General features: G+C 36.8%; 3 protein-coding genes across 9 annotated transcripts; 2 read left to right on the top strand and 1 right to left on the bottom strand.

Annotated features, from left to right (window-relative positions):
- Positions 1-564: 564 nt before the first annotated feature.
- Positions 565-5,113, top strand: LOC140783217 (uncharacterized). Of its 7 annotated transcripts, XM_073130007.1 has the most exons (5): positions 565-779; positions 1,394-1,531; positions 3,160-3,228; positions 4,234-4,338; positions 4,489-5,113. In XM_073130007.1, exons 1-4 carry the CDS (start codon positions 717-719, stop codon positions 4,297-4,299), a joined length of 336 nt encoding a protein of 111 aa, XP_072986108.1. In that variant the 5' UTR covers positions 565-716; the 3' UTR covers positions 4,300-4,338; positions 4,489-5,113. The 7 variants fall into 7 exon arrangements, 2 of the variants coding, with proteins under 2 accessions (XP_072986108.1, XP_072986107.1); XR_012108118.1 differs by lacking the exon at positions 4,234-4,338 and having other exon boundaries at positions 565-1,117; positions 3,149-3,228; XR_012108117.1 differs by having other exon boundaries at positions 565-1,117; positions 3,149-3,228; positions 4,234-5,113.
- LOC140783216 (CASP-like protein 5C1) lies at positions 1,860-4,726 on the bottom strand. Its single transcript, XM_073130005.1, has 4 exons — positions 4,591-4,726; positions 2,699-2,831; positions 2,379-2,620; positions 1,860-2,203 (listed from the first exon to the last, which is right to left on the bottom strand). Exons 1-3 carry the CDS (start codon positions 4,719-4,721, stop codon positions 2,426-2,428), a joined length of 459 nt encoding a protein of 152 aa, XP_072986106.1. The 5' UTR covers positions 4,722-4,726; the 3' UTR covers positions 1,860-2,203; positions 2,379-2,425.
- A 6,794-nt stretch (positions 5,114-11,907) lies between the features above and the next one.
- Positions 11,908-13,822, top strand: LOC140783920 (RING-H2 finger protein ATL65). Its single transcript, XM_073131052.1, has one exon. It carries the CDS (start codon positions 12,367-12,369, stop codon positions 13,573-13,575), a length of 1,209 nt encoding a protein of 402 aa, XP_072987153.1. The 5' UTR covers positions 11,908-12,366; the 3' UTR covers positions 13,576-13,822.
- The last annotated feature ends 142 nt before the right edge of the window (positions 13,823-13,964 follow it).

The raw sequence follows: 13,964 nt of genomic DNA, 5'->3' as shown, positions 1-13,964 counted from the left end.
TAGCTTCAAACCTCCGGCCATAATTATATCTTTTCATTCCAAGCAACATCAAACAGGTTGGGAAACCTTGTTGCCAACAAACACTCTCTAGCCCAAATGTCTAACAAAAACTCTGGGCAAGTACCATCCCCAAGTGACCAAATAATCTAGCTCTAAACATAGCTCCAGGATGCAAAACTCCCCTAAAAAAAAAAGGAGAAACTCTGCTAGTAAAAGACAATTAAGCCCATATTTGATGCTCAGATGAGAGCAATTGGCTGCCAACATTGATAAGTTTTTTATTTTTTGGTTCCAATGTGCAGGCAGCATCTGACTTCTGGATCAAATGTTCAATTTTATTATTTGGTTCCAAAATTCCAAACTATCCTGTGACGATAGAATCACAAATTTTAATAATCCGTACGAACCACTAGGCCTGAATACGGATGCGGATTCAAAATCGATGTACGGCAAAGATACCGAAGTCGGATCGAGCGAATAAGATCCAAGACCCGTTTGTGCCCGCTTACCGATCAGAAGAGGTTCTTAAAAAAGATATGGAGAGCTATAACTGCGGGCCTAACCTTTACACGTACAGCATTCTAATGGCGGGGCTTTTGTGATGATTAAAGTAACAGGGAAAGCATGAGAAAATGGGAAGAAATGGTGGGGAAAGGAAGCACAGCCAATACCGTTGCATTTAACTCTCTAATCAGCGGTTACTGCAACGGGGAGAGATGGAAGTGGAAATCGAACCAAGCGGGACAACATTTGAGCACTTGATCAAGGGTCATTGCAAGGTTGGAGTCATTGATTCGGCTTTACTTCTTCATTGAGATATGAAAAGGAGGGGCTTTGATATGGAAGTACAAGGAGTGTAGATGAGTTGCTCGAGAAAATGTGTCAGAAAAGGAAGGTTGGAGATGGGTTGAGGGTTTTGAGGGAGGAGATGAATAGGATGGATTCAATCCGAGCGGGAGTTATGAGTTGTTGGTAAGGGGGTTGTGGGAGGAAGGGTGGTGGAGGCGAGTGCTTTCATTCATGCATACAGGAGGCTGGGGTGTGCCAACATGGCTGAGAGGTTGGAGGATGAAATGCTCAGTAATGGGTAGAACTCTAAAGACTGGAAGAAGTTTAGGTGAAGTTATCATTGATTGCTTCAACATTTCTTTCTTGACTGCTGTTCTATGCAAACATCAGAAGTTCCAATTGGATCTATTCCTTTGGCAAGCTTTCATTCGTTTTCAATGCCTTAAATCTTTTCTCATCACTTTGTAGTGAACCATTGCATCTAATTTGGTCCACCTTTCTAGCGCATGGTGTTTTAGTTCTTCCAGACCTCATTCTCATCTCAAGCCTCAGCTAGTATTTCTCATTCAGTACTTTGTCCTTGGTTGCTTTTATTTATTTTCAGTGGCATTCGAAAATTTTCAAAACAACTGGTGCTGATATGCTGTGCATTGCTGAAAGCAAGGGCGCCTTCTTAAAGAATGAAGCAAACTTTTTGTTTGGATGCAGTATATACATCCTCTTGGAAAACTCAACATTTAAGGTTTACCCTCCTCCCCCTTCATCTTAATTTTCTTTATTTAAATGTGTTCCTTCTGTAGCCTTGATGCGTTAGATCTACTTCTTAAGTGTTTAGTTAAGTTATTGTAAATCGAAAAATAGAGGTTATCTACTTTAGAGTCTCACTTTACCAGATGGTGTTATACTCTTACTGTTCTTTTATTTGGGGTTAAAAAGTGGAAAGTAATCGCAAGTACTAGGAAAGCCATACTCCTCATGATTCACTTAGATTTAAGATGCCTATAGTTTTCCGTGGAACTAGTAGTCTTATCTAATGGGATGTCATAGAAACTTGCAAGCACCTTATTCTCTTTGTGATCTAAAACTGCTCTTGGTATTTTTACTGATTATAGAACACTTATACAATATTTGGTGAGTGTCTAAGAAAGAGAAGATAACTCTATGACCTCTTCAATGAGCAAATATAAGCACTAGTTTTCATTCAGCTTGCAAATGAAACTATCTGAGGGAAATCAAATTCAATGTCACTATTTCTTTACCAATGGAAGTTATGCAGTTATAGTATTTCCCCTGCTTCTCCCAATAGAGTTTAGATGAATGTGAGGCAGAACATAGTCAAAGCATTTTGAAGCATCCAAGTTGATCTGGCACAGCTCCTCAGAATGATCTCTGCTGTCTTTTTCTTTCCTTTTTTCTGTTAAATGATGGATGAATCCAAGATTGGACTTTGAGTACAGTAAGAACTTAGCAGTGTGTACTGATTCTTTTTTATAAACAAGAATGGCAGAAAATCTATAACCTCAATCAAGAACATGTAAATACTATATACAAGCTATGTCTTAGAATTCTATGAGATCTAAAAATATTACCATCAAACCTTGAAGAGTGACTAGGCAAAAGCTGGATCATCAACAATTCACCAAGAGGCTACAAACCATAAGTTGAAAAGAGAAGAGGCAGCTGTTAGAAACCAGGATAAAAATGCCATGGCAGCAGACAACTGGTATCTCCCACAGAACTTGGGAGAGCAGTATGGGCCATCGATGTGAAGAAGGAGATCGATGACACCAACAGTAGCACATGCCGCTGCCAGTGAGAGTATTGATAGTACCTGCCATTATTCACGTAGATCAACATCACTAATATTCTCCACATAAGAACTACTAATATTATGCACAATTAAACATACCCAGTCTCCCACAACTACTATAATCATGACTCCTGGTAGACGAAGAGGACATCTGACGATTATAGAATATATGTCTACCATTGCCAGAGTACAGCTCCAAGGGATCACCAAGCCCATTATGGTGACCAAAAAGCTGCCAAGAGTAATTTATAACTGAGCTCATTTCTGTTTAACTGATAATATAAGAAGAAAACAGTAATCTTGCTGAGCATGGCTAGTGCAGAAAATCAGTTCCTATTCTGTGTCTATTTTTCATGATCGCAACATCAAGACAATGAAAGCCTGGAGAGGAAAAAAAAGAGAAGCTATATATAAATTTTTGTGGAAGAACAACTAAAAGTATCTGGAGAATAAGTTTGAAATGTCATTGATGCTATATTAGGATATATTTCTAAACTTACTAGTAAGCTTGATTTCTTTTTGTGCTTCAGATACTGAATGTTTTTGTAGGGTAATTGAAGTCCATTGGACAGATGGAGGGGAGGCTGTTCCACTCTTGTTTGTTCCTCTATTCAATCATGTGGTATAATGTAAGAAGAAATATTCCTTATTGAGCTGTTACTTTAATAATCTGGTGTCTGATAATTGACTTTGTAATTTGTGACTAGATGGAATTGATCATATCTAATTAGTGGTTGCTCTTGGTTATGCTTAAAATCAAACTATATCTTGAACTTTTATTTGTATCACTTTCCTTTCTCTGTGGTTTACACTAATATGGAACTATTAATTTTTCGATCTGAACTTAATAGAGAGCATAAATTACCATAATACCCCTATGATATTGTTTGACTAAATATGAATGCTCTACCCATATTTTTAAAATGATTCAAAAGTTTCATTCCATGGGTATGCATTTAAAATGAGATACATTGTGATAGTTAAATAATAACTAAGATTTGAAACTTGTAATCTTATATAAGAGAAGATAGAAGAGGTTGAAAGTGCATTTTATTTAAATTTGAAGAATTTGATATAATGAGTAAATTTAATGGGAGGAGAATGACAATTCTGATATTTACGGTAGGAAATTTTTTTAATAATTAAATTTTTTTTTTGTTTCTTCTCTATTAAGTTCATATGGAAATTTAATAGTTTCATATTACTCTAGTTTCACATTAGTCTAGACTGCATAGAGGCAAAGTGATACAAAAATAAAAGTTTAGGAGGTTGTTTGATTGTAATCAAACCCACATAAGGGTAATTTGAAATTTATCCTATTAAGTAATAAAAACTGAAGTTGATCAGGTGTTCATATGATTTGATTATTTATTATTGGAATATAAAAATATAAAAATTAATATTTTTTAATGACTAAAGCTTTTAGAGATGTTGATGAGTTATGAGAGATACTAAGTTCTAATTTTATCAAACCTATATCTCATTTAAAATATAAGCGTCAAATCCACTTGCTTATCAAAATATCTCAGGCTTAGAAATAAGAGATTAAGAAAGAATATAAAAATATAAAACCACTTAATTTTTTAGAGCAGTGGTTGAGTTAACACCTATAATCAGAATGATTGTTATATCAGCAGCAGATGGAGATCATTATGAAGTATTCAGTGCCATATGGCAGCTTTAAGGACTTCTTTGGCTGAAGGACTACTTCTCATCTGCAAATTCCCTTTCATTAATTGGTAAGTTATATATGGTATACACTTATCTGAGGAATCTCAAGGTGTTTTAACTGTTTTCTGAAAATTTGTCTACTAAATTAAAACAAACACTGGTAGTTTTAGTTTAAGTTTCAATACTTATAGCCAATAGTAACAGAGGAGTGCACGCAGAACTCATCAACAAACAGCATGATGACAAAGTTAACATTTCGAATTTTTTGAGAGAGTTGGATATTGGATTAGAGATCAGAGTGGAAGAATCGGATGTGATACCAGAAGGCGGTGTAGCCATAGAATTCGACGCCGACGGACATGAAGAGAAGGGAAGCGGAGGAGAAGATGGCCTGCCCCAGCCTCAGCGACAAGCTCGCGGTGGTCCCCACCGCACCCGGCGTCTCGTCCATCGGATGGAGAGGATGGTGGTTTGTGCATGAGATGGACTCGCTCCTACTCCGCCGCCGCCGCAAGGGCTCATCTTAGTACGCCCTCCTCTTCCCCCATCCCGGCATCCCCATATCTACTGTACTCCACCAAGATTTGCTCCCTTTTTTTTACGATTTATTCTTGTGATTTGTTTCCTTTCCTTTTCCTTTTTTTTTTTTTTTTTTTTACTCGCAACGCATCGAGGAAGTGAGGTGGGCGAATAAGAGGAATGTTGTAGGCTTTGGGTGGATGGAGATGGTCGATGGAGAAGGCAAGAAGAAACGAGACCTTTTGCGCCTTTTTTGGCTCCTTTTTTCTATTATTAAAATATTGTTTGATATACTACGTTGCCACGTAGCAACGGTTTGCACCAGTTCTGCCAGGTGGATGGGCACACCCTCTCTAGGCGACTGGCGCGCTAAATAGGGCATTTTGGCGATATTCTCTTTCAGAAAATCTGGACCGCTCAATCAGTGAGATCTCAATCGTTTAGCCGGCAGTCCGGGATCTTAGTATGGTTTTCCTTTACCTCGCCATAGAAAATTCCATCTTTAACTTTAGTGGAACTTTGTAAGGTCTAATTAACTTTAGAAATAAAGTCAATTTTAAAATAAATATTATTTATTTATTTATTTATTTCAGAAGTAATTATTATTATACTCGCTTATATTTTAAAACAATACTTTAATAATTAATTTTGATGTATTTTTTATAAAATTATTATGAATACATTTTATTTTTATATAAAATAGATTTATGTGATAGATATTACTGAAGTCTAACATTGAAGCTCTCGTTATTTCAAAAACTCTTTCAGATTCAAATTACAAAAGGCTAATTAGGATATGTTTTTTTAAAAGAAAAAAGAATCTTTCATATATATATCGCTGCCCATAAGATGACCACCTGAGTGGGACCACTAATGGTGTGTAGGAATATTCGTGGACCATTTAATCTCGACCGTCGCTTTCCGTGGGTCCGTCCCCGACGAGGAGGGCGATGGGTGCAGTCGAAGAGAGTGTGTGTGTGGATCTCCAGGGTCCACAAACGACATGACGTGGTGATAGCCGTTCTTTCTTCTGTGGGTCCGGCGATCAAAAGGTCAAAATGGTCCCAAGTGGACCACTTCGCACCGCCCCTCACCGTCCGATCGCCGAGCTTTTTTTGCCCTCTGGTCCACCCTACTTGAGTGTACGTAGTAGACAATAAAGGCAGTGGGCATCCGGAACCGGAAGCGCGCACTTCCGGTGGTGGGATGGTGGAGATCAAAAGTTGCGCCCATCCCTATAACAACGGTCCGCAGACCGCCACGTGTCCTTAATCTTATCCGGGTTTCCGCCCTTTATCCAAATATTATCAGCAGAAAATCATGGGCAAAATCACGGTCACAATCATATCCGTGAGTCCATTCATTCTTATACTACTTATGGCAGTTTAGATAGCGCCCAAATAAGTGATATTTTAGAATAATTTTCTTTTAATTAATAAATATATATTATGCTAAATGTCGAATAAGATTTTGTAAAAAAAAAAAAGGGAAACTAAATTGGGAAATTCTTTTTTAAGTAACTTAGCCCAAATTATTTTAATACAGATTTCTTTTATCCTAAAATAAGTCTATATTCTATTTCAAATCTAATTTCTATATGAAATAGATATAAATACGTAGATGTGTATCAGACAGCTAGTACAATTAAAATGATTCAAATAACTAAATCGATCATCTTTCACCTCCCGCAATTCATATATCGTACATTCTTACTCACTGCGTTCCACATAGCACTCGATTCGATTCGATATATATATTTCAAGATAAGCAGTGGATGGTGGTGGGTTATGCCAATGCCAACCAAGGGGATCAAATTGTGCTACATTTTGGCAAGTTGAGAGCTCATGGAGATATGCCAACCGACTTACCGACAGGAGAAAATGAGGTGGTTGCTTGATGCTAAAAGTGATTGCCAAGTGTTATCATGGAAGAGCAAAGTTGGTCAACCAACTATGATATATATAATATATTATGAGTAGGAAAATATCTGCCAAAGGTTTGCTCCTTTTTAAGGATTTAATATTTTTATTATATTTTAATTTTTAGCTATAATAATATAACAATTTGAGGCTTAATTTTGAGTGTTGGGTAGATATAAATTAATTCTTAACTCTTCATTTCCCAAATTAATTTTTTATATGTAAAATATAGAATTTGAATCTTTATTATCTTATTTGAGATTAAAGTGTCTTACCAAGAGTGCTATAACATATTGCTATAAATTTAAATAAATAAATAAATATATAGCTAATTCGAGCCGAGCTATTACTATTTGAGTTTAGTTCGACTCGACTTGATTAGTATTTTGAGTTAGAAAACTAAGCTTGACTTAGCTTATTTAGAGCTTGAGCCAAGCTAACGAGTCTCACAAGCTTTTGTAATAGCCCTAGTTATGATCCCTTGTGCACTATATTATACATATCACTTACTGATTTTTTTTTATTGTTGGAATATTCATAAATAAAGTGAGATGATTTGTTGAGCATCGAGCTTATTAAATATCTTTTTTTGCAATAGATTAAAATCTTTTAAGGTTGGATTTTGGAAGCCTATGGATTAATTTTAGTTATTTAAATTTTTATTATGTCAAATTAGTGATTGTTGATCCTTATGAATTATTTGGGTATTTTTTTAGTTGGATTAATTTTTGAATTAAAATTTTAATTTTATTTTATTAAAATAAATTTTGTCATCATTAGTTTTATGTATCTTGAAATTATTTTTTCAAGTTATATAGTATGTCATGTCTCTAAGCGAGGTGTGACAGTTCATGGTATTAATTTTGTTATATTCAAAATTTTATTTAAGTAAATTACTATATACTCCGATGGTATAGAGTTTAGTTATGAATTATAATAAGCTTGATTTAGGCAAAATAAAACCTAATTCAAATATATAAACTAATATGATTATCCGTATTTTAGAAAAGGCTTAAAATTTAGCTTAAATTGATTATGGCTTAAAATTATTTATTTGATCAGCTCTTTTAGGAGCTCGAGCTCAAAATTAGTTTGAAATTTGCTTAAATTAAAATGTCTTCAATTCAAGTGATTATGTTAGGCTCGATTACACTGTGGAAACTCTTATGTGATCCACCTTATCTACCAAAGAGTGACAAAATGTCACATGGACAATTAAAGAGGAGATAGCAAAAGATGTGTATACAAATTCTCTAGATAAGAATTAGCTAACAAAATCATGTGATAGACTTGTATATTTTTAAACAGATGTTATCTATTGTACTTGATATTATCTCTTGTAATCATACCATGCTTGATAATATCTTTTGTAATCATACACATTATAAATAAAGGGCAAGTCCTCTCAAGTAGATCAAGAAATAGACTAACTTAAAAAATTTAAAAAAGTTATTGTTGTAAATGATAGATGAGTTTTGTAGAATTTGAACTCATTGGAGAATGGTGACTTTTATATTATTAGCAATGTTATGCTAATAATAACATTCTATTTGCTTCCAATGAAAGTTCATCTCGTTATTCAGAGGATCATGTTCATGTAAAGCATGCCAAAACAAATGAAAGGAATGGTCTCATTGCAATAGAAGAAGAAGAAAAAAAAAATCTATATTACAGGTGATCTAAACCCTCAAATAATCCTCCAAGAATGTAGTGCAACACTTAAGATGTAAGTATATCAAGGCTTGAGATGTCCAGTAATCTGAATCCATAGCAACATTCTTAATTTTCCTTGTCATTATCAAGGGTAAAGTTTTATTTAATTGACAATGTGTTTTAAAATATTTTTAAATGTGTACAAATGTTTAATAAGAAAAAGGACATATTTTTATGATATGGTTTTGACCACAAAAAAAAAAATGTGATTCTAACAAAAATTTCAGAGTATTTTTGGTTGCCAGGCAGTAGAAAAACGATTGGAACCATTGATGGATGAACAATATCATGCTCGAAGAGTGAATATTACCTTGTATGAATCATGAATTTTCTATTTTGATAACTTTTAAATAACAATTTGAGCTATTTTTAGAGGAGGTATGTAAGGACTTTATCCTTGATCATTAGGCATCACTTTTGTATTTTTTTGAGTCTTCACTTTAAAGTTTTGAAGAGATTTAGATCACGATTTTAGAATATTTCTCGAGAGAAGTGTTCGAATTATTTTTTACACATCTTATATTCTTATAATTGTCAAGAGCTTTGTCTCGAGATATATTGAGATAGAATCTTCGACTTTAAAAATTATTGAGGTTGGAAACTATTCGTAGGAAGTAATATATCTCAGATTAGAGCGAGTAAAATTTTATAAATATAATCGTGAGTATCGATGAGTGGTATTTAAGTTTATCTTGTAACTGCTACATTTAGTTTTAATAATAAGTTCGATCTCGTATATGATTTGTGGTTTTCTTAACCCATATTTTAATAATTTTTTGTTAAAAATATGTATGTTTATGACTATTTTTTGTATTTTATTTTTTTATAATATTATATTGATAATATACCATAGATTTGATATCTAGGGTTTATATTCTATTTAATCAAATTCTCCTTGCAGCATAAGACCATTGTTAACAGCACTTTTTAAATAACCTCATAAAAGCTTAATTTAGGACACAAGAGAGCAATCTTCTTGTTAAATCCTTTGACATACGTTTATTCTAGTTCAAAGACAAGAGCATTGTTCGGCCTTTTTATTAAGCTTACAAAGTGATACAATGTCCGATAGAACTTTCATGATTTATAAAATATAATTTATATTACTAGTGTGAAAGATACTTTTGTATTCATATTAATTATTTTCTTTGACTAATTTTTCTCTAATTATTTGTAGAGAAAGGTGGCACTGTTAATCAAGATTTATTAGTAGCAATTATGAAGTGTAATAGAGTCTTACTTGTTTTGTAACCCTTGTGAATTTTTTTTTAAGTGATCAATTGCTTATAATCATTTTTGGGGGTAGTTTTTAAGTAATCAATTACTTGTATTTGTAATCCTTGTGGAGATAATATCTAAGTGATCATCTGTTTGTAACCCTTGCGTTGATATTATTACCAGAACTTTTTGTTGGTTTTGATTTATTAGTTTTGTAATACTTATAAGTTTTTTTTACTTGCTAATCAATGATTTTGATTTATTTTTTACTTATTATCATAAGTTTGTTGTAAGCTTCAATTCATACTTTCAAAGTCTTGTTATTTTGTTTCTCATATTTGACTTAAAAAAAAAAACAAGAGATTATAGTCCAACAAATTTAGCCCAGGAGCTAGCGAGTCGATCTCGAGTTGAACCCGAGTCAAGCCGAGCTAAGCTTTTTTAGCTCGAACGGATCAAGCCTAGCTCAAGCAAGAAAAGATACCTATCAAGCTCGACTCGTTTACATCAGTAGCAAAGATTTAGTCCATATCACCGGATACAAACAGAGACATCAATTCTGTAAATACGGCGATTCTAATATTCTCTAACAATAGATAGATCAACGATTAGCACAAACATGATCAACATAATTGCGAATATGCAGAACCAATGCATTGGTGTGCTTTTAACTCATTGAATCTCAATCCACTTTTTGCCTCATAACTATTAAAAACCTATAAACAATGGGGTTGCTTAGAATTACAAGAGATCGATCATTAGTCTGATCCCTTAACAGTAATAATACACAGTACACACTCTTCAATGATCATACATTTTTGCTGAGGTTTGAACTTAGAAACTTTCTTACTGTCTGTTCACCAACGTCGTTAGTTGGCTTGACTTCAGTTTTGAGAGTTTTTCTATCATTTTATGCTTGCAAACTAGACATTGTAACTAGATAATGAGTTATAAACATATTTTCTCGTGTACGTGGTTTTGGACTCAGCATTCTATTCCTCAAGACTCGACATTTCGTTGCTCAAACAAACTATATAAATAGCACATGAACAACTCTTTTATGTGGCATTTTATGATTAGACTAAAAACAATAATATGTATCCAATATAATCATGCATGCATATACTTGGCATCTCATGATTTCACCAAAGAGAACAAACTTATAACCAATGAGGCTCTTGTATATACATACCTAATGAATACAAGGCGATAAGCTAGATTCTTTCATACATCTTCTAATTTGTTGTGACTAAGGCTGGCTCAAAATATTTTGGTGTCCTAGATGAGCATATTAAGGTACCCTTCTAAAATTTCATATAGAAATACATAAATATTGTTTAAAGTTTTATTGTAATAGACTAGATAACTAATAAAAATATTTTAATATACTATGTTTCTTGAATAGGATAATGCAGAAATGTGACTAGCTGATAAGCATACAATTAAAATACAAAAAAGTTTCCTACGAGAGGTGGCATAGATTCTTCCTCCTATTATATGAATATATAGGTTTAATGTCGTGCAAGAAGCAACAATATATATATATATATATATAAAGTTTATTAGGGAGGAATTAAATATAAAAATAATTTTCTATAGTATGATCTTAGTTTACAACTTAGAGAGTAAAAGAAGACACCTGATATTGGAGAGTTAGTTTCCTCTTCTTCTTTTTTCCATTAGATGTGAGACCCACACAAGATATGAATAAAAAGGAAATAGTGTAAAGATAAGGATGATGTCATGTTATGTGCCGCCATATAAAAATTTAGTTGAGTCTATGTATAACTTTTAAGCACCTAGATCCGCTGGCAGATTAGGGACCCAAACTTAAGGATATAGATCCACATATTGTTGGATCTAAGTTGACTAGGGTTTGAGTTTGCCTCTGTCTATGTTATATGAGTAAACCAATAAGAATAGCATAAGTAAATTAATAAGAATTAATAAGAATAACATAAGTAAATCAAGTTTTATTATTCGAAATAAATTAAAATATTATGGTAAAACCATTGGACCATTGAGTAATTTATGTATGGTAATGTTTTTCTATCTGCTTACTCAAAATTGGTCATGAAAGTGTTTTAAGGTGAAATCACTATCTAAGACAATAAAGTTTGTATACATGTATAAATCATCCTATATATATAGTATTCACCTGGATTAGAACTCAACTAGTGGGGCAAATAAATTTAGAAGAAACCTAGTTGTGAGAGAATTTCCTATGACCTACATAAACTGTTTTAATGCTACATAAAGATGTTTTTGAGCATGGAAGAGCTAGCTAATCCAATTATGAAAGGTTGCTGCTACTTTGTGCTACAATAATATATATTCATAATGACAATAGATAGTAAATTTTAGAACTAACTCTATACAGACAACCAGAATCGAAAACCTAATCACACTTTTCGGCAGCTTTGTGATCTCGTTTGGTTGTACTTTTTCTAAAGAAGGAGAAGACGGGTGATACGAATCATAATAGAGAGGTCAAAAGGAAATCACGATACCAAATTCGAATTAGGGTGAAGAAGTAAGTGCGCATACTTTCCCCTAATTAGTTGGATCTTAATTACTTGGCCTAATTCCTTTCCTTTCGTGTCGTCAGTCGTCACGCGTCCGTTAGCTTAAACACCTTACGAGGGAACACCTAACACAAACTGTTCAAAGAGTCGTCCAACTGTAATAAGCCCATGCGAAAGCGAGGAGTTTAGAACTACCCAAGAGATGCGAGAGTCCTCTCCCACTCCTTCTCCATCGCCAATGGCGGCGCCGCCGAAGGAGGCGGGTTTCGGATTCGGATCAGCCCCATCTCCGGTTCCAGTTACGGTACCGGTTTCGGCTCCGGCTCCGGCTATGTCTAACCCTGCCGGTTCCCACGCCCGCATCGCCCCCGACCTGAGCCCGCCACTAATCGCCATGGTGGCCGTGGTCGGCACCGCCTTCTTGATCGTCCTCTACGCTCGAATCCTATCCCACTACCTCCGCCTACTCCGCCGCCGCTTCCGGCGGTGGAGACGGAGGCGCCGCTTATTCCAGTCCACCGCCGCCGCTCCCGACCTCGAATCCGGCGGCGGAGCGGTCTCGTTCGGGTCGTCCTCCGACTACTTCTACTCCCCCTACGGTCTCGACGACGCGGCGATCAAGGCGATCCCAATCTCGCACTTCTCCAAATCGAAGGCGAAGTATCTCGCCTCCACCAATCGCGATTGCGCCGTGTGCCTCCTCGAGTTCGAGGACGACGACTACCTCCGAACCCTACCCTTTTGCTCCCACGCCTTCCACGTCGATTGCATCGACGTCTGGCTCCGATCACACGCCAACTGCCCGCTTTGCCGCACCGCCGTGATCCGATCCGATTCCTCCCCCTTCGTCCCCATGCGCGCCGCCAGGATCCGTCCTAGCTTCGAGGACATCCTCCTCTACCCGAATCCGCCACCGGTCGCCGCCTCTATAGCCGAGGCGGAGCTGGAGATCTCCCCCGCTGTCGCGTCTCCGCCGCCGATGGATCGGATGAACGGGCGGGATTTCCTGTTGAAGCGATCCTACTCCTTCGGATTCGAGCGCAGCATCGCGAACGACCGGTTGGTGTTAGAAGCTTCTACTGCTTCCCCGTGGCGGTACCGCCAACGGAGCTTCTGGAGCAAGCGGTGGCCGTCGCCCTTCGGCGGCGGTGGCGGCGGCGGCGGCAGCAGAGTCTTTTCCTTCCGCTCCTACCGCGGCGGCGCCGCCGGCAAGTCGCCGTTCATGCGGCGGCGCGGGTTCCTCCCCCTCTCCTCGGAGCGCGCGGGGCCGTCGTCCCGCCGGACCCGGTCGATGACGTCTCCGTCGACGTTCCTGATGCGGCCGGCAGCGGCAATAGGGTTCTCGTCGAGCCGGATGAGGTGCGGGGATCCCGAGGCGCTGCTTTCGCCGGAGAGGCTGAACCGCGGGTAGCCGGTCACCGGGGGGGGTGATATTACCGTATGTCGGCAGTGGCAGGGCGGATGGGGCCAGTGGCCGTGGGTGCTCTTAATGGCGGGTCGCATGCCAGAATTTAATGTGTTGCCGGTCGCTTTAATGAGAGGGGCGCGAAGGAAGAGAGAGAAGAGCTCTTCTGATCCAAAGCTCGTTTTAAATCCTCAGTCTCTGCTCTCTTCTGGGTTGGTGGGATGTCAATAAATGCGACTTTTATTGGATGCCAGGACAAGATATATCATATATATATATATATAATAATAGTAGAAAAGAAAAAAAGAAAGGCAAAAGAGATAAGTCCTCCCCGCTTTTTCAAAAATTCTTTTATTGACCACGGATCACGCGACCTGCACACCCGCGAAGGACAC

The sequence above is a fragment of the Typha latifolia genome, chromosome 3 (assembly GCF_019914945.1).
Source record: "Typha latifolia isolate L0001 chromosome 3, TyphaL0001v2, whole genome shotgun sequence".
Taxonomy (NCBI): domain Eukaryota; kingdom Viridiplantae; phylum Streptophyta; class Magnoliopsida; order Poales; family Typhaceae; genus Typha; species Typha latifolia.
This window is presented reverse-complemented; position numbering and strand designations above follow the sequence as displayed.